The sequence below is a fragment of the Crocuta crocuta genome, unplaced genomic scaffold, assembly GCF_008692635.1.
Source record: "Crocuta crocuta isolate KB4526 unplaced genomic scaffold, BGI_CrCroc_1.0 scaffold149, whole genome shotgun sequence".
Taxonomy (NCBI): domain Eukaryota; kingdom Metazoa; phylum Chordata; class Mammalia; order Carnivora; family Hyaenidae; genus Crocuta; species Crocuta crocuta.
In genome coordinates this window covers 1345565-1351997 of record NW_027551561.1, presented here as the reverse complement: position 1 = coordinate 1351997, position 6433 = coordinate 1345565, and the positions used below count along the sequence as shown (strand labels likewise).

Here is a 6433-nt window from a genome sequence, read left to right as displayed (position 1 = left end):
CGGGGGGTGGGGGCTGGGGAAGGCACCACTTGACGGTGTTCTGGCTCCCCCTGCCGCCACAGGGCTGGCCTACTGCCGCCACCTGTCCACAGTGAGGACCCATCTGTCAGCGCTTGTGCGTCACAACATCATCCCTCCCGCGCGGCCCCCAGGAGCCTCAGGTGGCCTCACCAAGGATGTGTGGAGCAAGTATCAGAAGGATGAAAAGGTGCACAATCTGGGGGACCAGGGCCAGGGCTGGGGGAAGCAGCAGCGAGCACAGAGCAGCCTGCTCTGGGAGCAGCTTTCTAGACCAGATGGGCATTCGGGTAAAATGTGGTAGGGCTGGGGCTGATGGCCTTGGAGTGACCCAGGTCATGGTAGGGTCTCAGACAGCTGGGACTGAGGAAGGGAGTTTGAAGTGGATCTCATGCAGCTGTAATCTGGGGCAGGGAGGACGTGACCATCCCAAAGCAGAGTCTGTCTGGGCTTCAGCAGAGTGACTAAATCACTGCCCCCGGGCCCAGCTCTCCAGGGCATGGATGGAGAGAGGGTCATCCAGCCGGGCCGCAGTTACCATGGGGGCTACACGACCTTTACTTCCTGGGTCCCACAGAACTACAAGGAGTTGGAGCTGCTACGGCAAGTTTACTATGGAGGTGTGGAGCACGAGATCCGTAAGGATGTCTGGCCCTTTCTGCTTGGTCACTACAAGTTTGGCATGAGCAAGAAGGAGATGGAGCAGGTAAGGGGACCCCCCTCCCATGGGGATAGGGAGATGAGCTGGGCCAGGGCACCCTAGGGAGGGACCCCTGAAGCCTCGGCCGCCTCCCAGACAGACAGGAACATGGCAGAGCAAGATGTTAGCAGGGAGCAGCCCCCCAGTCTTCACCCCTGCTGTCCCAGGAGGATACCCCTCCCTCCATGGTCGCGGTGTGCTCTGAGACAGGTGGACTTGGCAGTGGCGGCAAGGTACAAGCGGGTGCTGGCCGAGTGGAAGGCGTGCGAGGCGGCGGTGAGGCAGCGAGAGCGGGACGCGCAGCCGGCCACACTCCCCAAGTTCTCCTCGGGCAGCAGCATCGACAGCCACGTGCAGCGCCTCATCCACCGCGAGTCCACCATCAGCAATGACGTGAGCCTGACGGGACCGGGGCAGCCAGGGGCAGGGGCTGCCGGCGTTCTGTAGGAGTAAGACGGAGCCCTGAGCACCAGCCCGACCTCTAGTAGTCCCTGGCACTGGAGCCCTGGGGGACTGGCTTAATGTGTCCGTGTCTCATTTTCTTCCCCTGAAAACCCGGATGACTGTCCCCCTGCCGCCCGTTTCTCTGAGTGTTGCAGGAATAAAATGGGATAGTGCACCGTGTTCTGTTTTAAGGGACAAGCAGGGAAAGAATGCTGTGTCAGGATTTAGGGAAGCCCTCCCTCCTCGTAGAGAGATCTCAAGGCCAGGGACAGGCAGCCCGGGGTTCGAGTCTCAGGTCCACTCCCAACAAGCTGAGTAACTTTTTCTTTGGGCGTTGGTGTCCCCTCTCAGCTCTGCTATCCTCTGACTGGAGGTTTCACCAAGAGCTATTGGCCAGAGACCAGGACAGCACTCAGGTCCCATTGGTGTCTGCTGGCGAGACCTCTCCTCCCCTCCCTCCACGGTGTTTTTCGTCCCCTGATGGAACTAACCAGGCAAAGCTAGTTCGGAGCCTGCGTAGTTCTTCTGGCATCACCCCTGCCTTCAGATGAACAGCAAATGCCAAACCGTGGCTTGCTGGGCTGAAGCAGAAATGATGAGTTTCTGTTTTAAGGATATCCTTTTATTAACTTACATTTTTTTCTTTAAAATTGTCTCTCGGTAATGTACATTCTTGTCACGTTTCGAAATCCTTACTAGCTTTAACAGAGAACTGAAGCTGGAGCAAGTCTTATGGAAATATAACCTTGTGCTCCCTTCCATGTGCCTCTTCTTACTCCCCTATTCGTGAGCATTTTCTCTTTCTCTCTGGCTTTGGGTTTTGTACAGTCCTGAGTCGGAACCAGTGTCCCGGATGCTTAGCCCAGGAGCCACAGTAGCTTTCCTTTGCTGGCACTAATCTGCGGCTCTCTGTTGCTTTAGAATCGTGGCCTTGTCCGATTCTAACCCAACACTTCATGCTTCTTGCCAAAGTGAAAACTCCTTTTAGTATCCCTTTCCCTACATTGGCCAAATAGAAAAAGAAAACAATTTGTATATGTCTCTCTGATTTTCCCTGGGACTTGTCCACACTGGCTCCCTGTTCCTGATCAGTAGAACAGGTTACCTTTCACTTCTTACCCCCTCCTGAGTGTGTGTGAAGCTAATGGACCTGATGGGGCACTTGCTAGAGAAGTTTCCTGTCTTGTTCTGCTAAACGGTACTGAGAATAAGGAAGAACTTGTTTTCCCAGCACCTGCAGCCTGCCACCCACCAGGCTGCCCTCGCAGCCACACCAAGGCCAGTGTCAGCCTTCGTTAGTACCCAGCTCTCCTAACCAGAGGCAGCCTCACGCCTTCAGGTGTTTGTAGGGTTACATGTAACTCACATCCACCATCGGGTGTCTAAGCCACAGGTCGTCGTGGGGTGCTTCATACTTTTGTCAGGCTCCAGAGAGAGGCCTGAGGAGGGAGACTGGATAGGGCGAAAGATGGGGTTTGCTCCGTGTTTGCCCGGAGCCTGATTGCGCTCCGCCTGGTTGTGTGAGTCGGAAGGGGAGGCTCCGCAACCTGGGGGCGGTGGGTGGGGCGGTGTGGAGGCCAGAGGGTGGCAGGATTCTCCATCCCTTTTGTTCAGACGCCAGGAAGGAAATGGTGAGCTGGGGAAGGGGCTGGAGTAGAAGTGTGAGCCCCACCATCTCTTCACCCCTACCAGGTGTTTCTCTCTGTGGATGACCTGGAGCCCCCAAAGCCCCCAGGCACTGAGGATTCCAGACCCGAGCCTGAGCAGGAGCTGGGAGCAGGGGCCCCCGGCACCACCATGGTGGAACAGCAGCAGTCAGTGGAGTTTGACTCTCCAGACTCAGGACTGCCATCCTCTCGCAATTACTCTGTGGCCTCGGGCATCCAATCGAGCATAGACGAGGGGCAGAGCATGGGCTTCGAGGAGGAGGAGGATGGCGGTGGGGAGGAAGGCTCCGACGGGCCGGTTCCGGCAGCCCATGCTTCCTCAGAGCCGCAAGATCCCAGCCAGGAGAAGGCCTCGTGGGCTCGTGAGCTGGAGCCAGGGGAGGAGCTTGCGGCCGTGTGCGCTGCTGCCTACACTGTATGTGGACATTGCCCGGGCACTGTTCTCAGCCAGCCCCAAGAGGCCCTCCTGACAGCCCTGAGGCTTGGGGACGGGCTGGTGGGTGGAAGGTGGGGCTGCCCTGACTGTCCTGCAGGGGGCGCGGAGCCCATCTCTCAGCATCCCCAGAGGGCTCTGTTTTCAGAGTCCTTTGGTTCCTGCGTTTGCTGCATCCCTTTATGTAGGCACCACTTCTGGCCCCCAACTCACTCCTGAGGGCCCCCCACTCTTTCAGATAGAATTACTGGATACTATGGCCTTAAATCTGCACCGCATAGACAAGGATGTGCAGCGATGTGACCGCAATTACTGGTACTTCACGCCCCCCAACCTCGAGAGGCTCAGAGACGTCATGTGCAGGTGCCACTGTGGGGCAGGGTTCAGGGAGGGAGGCAGGGACGCTGCTCTGTGAGAGGTTAGGTCTGGCAGGTGCCCTGCCCCTCTCCCCTGCACTGAAGCACACTCGGCTCTCTCTATCTGGAACACTTCCCCGCCATGCCCCCAGCCCCACCCCTCTTCTTTCTTAGAGGTCTTTCAGATCTCAGCCTTGGCCATCCTTCTCCAGGAAGCCTAGCTGATAGCCCTCCGCCGAGCATACCGAGCGGTGAAAGCCTGTTTGTTGTCTGTCCCTGAGCCCCTGGGGGCCTTGAGGACAGAGGCTGTGGGTTGTTTACCACTGTACTCCCCGAACTTTAGGGTCATGGTAAGGCCAACTTCTGGTAGCAGGCTGCTCTAGGGACTATCTCCCTAGGGGTCCCCGTGGGGAGTGGAGGATGGCAACAACCACAGTGGCTCTCTTCCCGGCATTTCAGCTACGTGTGGGAGCACCTGGACGTGGGCTATGTACAGGGCATGTGCGACCTGCTGGCACCTCTCCTGGTCGTCCTCGATGATGGTGAGGGACTGGGCTGGGAGTAGGGGTCGAGAGCATTCCCAGAATGGTATTGGGATTGCGCTGACGTCAGCTGGAGGAAGGAAAAGAAAACCACTAGGTCTGGAAGGGTGGGAATGTAGGCCAGCCCTGTCCTCTGGGCCACAGGGCACCCCCTGTGGGATGAGGCACTGGGGTCCCTTGCCTTGCCGACCTCATTCCCATCTCCCCTCAGATCAGCTGGCCTACAGCTGTTTCAGCCACCTCATGAAGAGGATGAGCCAGAACTTCCCCAACGGCGGCGCCATGGACACGCACTTTGCCAACATGCGCTCCCTCATCCAGGTGAGCCTGTGGGCACCGCCTGGCTCATCCATAATCCACAGGCAGGCCAGGGAGCGCTCCAAAAACGTCCTTCATGTAGAAGCTTAATGTCTGTCACTTGAAAACCCATTGTTTTCAGTGTTACAAATTGAGTGGGATGTCAGTAGGGGAATACTGTGCCCGTGAAACTTTTGGTGAGTGGTGCGGATGACAGTGAATCACACGCCCAGAAAATGGTGTAATTCCAGAAAGAGCAGCTCCCAGAGAGACGGGTAGGGCAGCAGAGGGTGGCCTCCAACCAAGGAGACTGGAGGGGCTCAGGAGCAATGCCAGCGGCCTGCACAGTGGAGGGGCCTGGTGGGGCGCAGGGGGTGCTGGGAGAGGCAGCGGCAGCTCAGTCTGCCTCCCTTTCTTTACTTCTGCAAGATCCTGGACTCAGAGCTGTTTGAGCTGATGCATCAGAACGGAGACTACACCCACTTTTACTTCTGTTACCGCTGGTTCCTCCTGGATTTTAAGAGAGGTAAGAGGTGGGTTGGATGGTGGGGCTAGGGTCAAGGCAGTGGGAGATCCATCTCCCCCAAAGTCAGTGGTTCCTAACCCTAAATGCACTTTGGCACCACCTGGGGAGCCTTTTAGAAATGCCAGCATCACGGCCTCACCCAGCCCAGACCTAATGAAGTGTGGCCGCCTGGGCATCCACAATTTTAAAATCTCCTTGGGTGATTCCAAAGTGCTGCCAGCAGTCACCCTAAGCCAGTGGTTTTGGGGACTGTTTTCAAACCAAACCTTCTCAAGCAGCAAGGCTTATAAAGAGCAGCTGCCAATAGCGCAGGTGTGAAGTCGGCCCAAGTCCAGTGTGCAGGAATCACCGAGAAGGGCAGGGTCTTGACCTGGGGCTGGGAACCCTCCACCTGGACCAGGCTCTGTGGAATCCTGGGACCTTGGCCCCTAGAGCTCTGTCTCTGTGTTTGGGTGCACCTAGAGGCCTGTCAGGAGCCAGGCTCAGCCTTAGCCCCTGACTGTCCCCAGAGCTGCTCTACGACGACGTGTTTGCTGTGTGGGAGGTGATCTGGGCAGCCCGGCACATCTCATCAGAGCACTTCGTCCTGTTCATCGCCCTGGCACTGGTAGAGGCCTACCGTGAGATTATCCGGGACAACAACATGGACTTCACTGACATCATCAAGTTCTTCAATGGTAGGAGCTGCTCCAGCCATCCCAGCTGCCCCCAGAAGGGTTTGGGGGCCTCCACTCTTGGCCCAGGAAGGGTTGGAGGGGCTCTCAGAAAGCCCCAGTCCCTTCCCGTAGGCAGCCGTCCCGAGTCCAGCAGGTGCAAACAGCAGGGTGGGCCACTGCAGGGCTCCTCCCAGACTATTGCTGCTTCCCCAGCCTCCCCACAGTTCTGTCTGTCTCCCCCAGAACGGGCCGAGCATCACGATGCCCAGGAGATCCTGCAGATTGCCCGGGACCTCGTCCACAAGGTGCAGATGCTCATAGAGAACAAGTGAGGGCTGTGGCCAGGAAGCAGCAGCCGACCAGAGCCTGGGCTCCGGCCCCCGGCGCCCGGCCCCCACCGGGAGAGGTGCAGGGCAGTGCAGCTGAGACTGCCTGAGCCCCGGCCGACCCTGCCCGCCTACCCGTGTTCCTAACAAAGTGTTTGTGAGCCTGGGATCCGACTCTGGGCAGTGCTGGCCCTGCAGGGCGAGTCAGGGGCCTCGATGCCCTCAGGCCAGGGGTGGGATGGGAGGGGTTGGCCTCAGGGAGCGGCTGCCTTAGGGGACACCTACTCTGCTCCCCTCTCAAACACCTGGAAATAGCCCCACTGTCACCTGCAGCCTCAGCCTGGCTACTCCTCATGGCCTCTCCTAGGTCAGCCTGGGCCAGTATAGACATAACGGGTCTATAGTTGCCTGGCCCCACCTGGCATGGGTCATGTGAGCAAAGGGACTCTGTGCTGTATCTCTTCTTTG

The 6433-nt window shown here is 58.0% G+C and overlaps 1 protein-coding gene across 8 annotated transcripts in view; it reads left to right on the top strand.

Annotated features, from left to right (window-relative positions):
• Positions 1-6433, top strand: part of SGSM2 (small G protein signaling modulator 2) — a 45559-nt gene that overhangs the window by 28575 nt on the left and 10551 nt on the right. For 6 of the 8 annotated variants that reach the window (XR_013331495.1, XR_013331496.1, XM_077749882.1 and 3 more), the window contains 10 exons: positions 63-208; positions 596-724; positions 929-1111; positions 2855-3244; positions 3501-3625; positions 4078-4160; positions 4372-4481; positions 4887-4983; positions 5493-5660; positions 5883-5944. Coding sequence is in view for 6 of the 8 variants with exons in the window: in XM_077749882.1 (XP_077606008.1) it covers positions 63-208; positions 596-724; positions 929-1111; positions 2855-3244; positions 3501-3625; positions 4078-4160; positions 4372-4481; positions 4887-4983; positions 5493-5660; positions 5883-5944 (1493 nt within the window). In the remaining 2 variants the exon portion in view is untranslated. Of the gene's footprint in view, positions 1-62; positions 209-595; positions 725-928; positions 1112-2854; positions 3245-3500; positions 3626-4077; positions 4161-4371; positions 4482-4886; positions 4984-5492; positions 5661-5882; positions 6133-6433 lie in introns of those variants that run through there. The other 2 variants (XM_077749885.1, XM_077749886.1) reach the window with 1 other exon arrangement.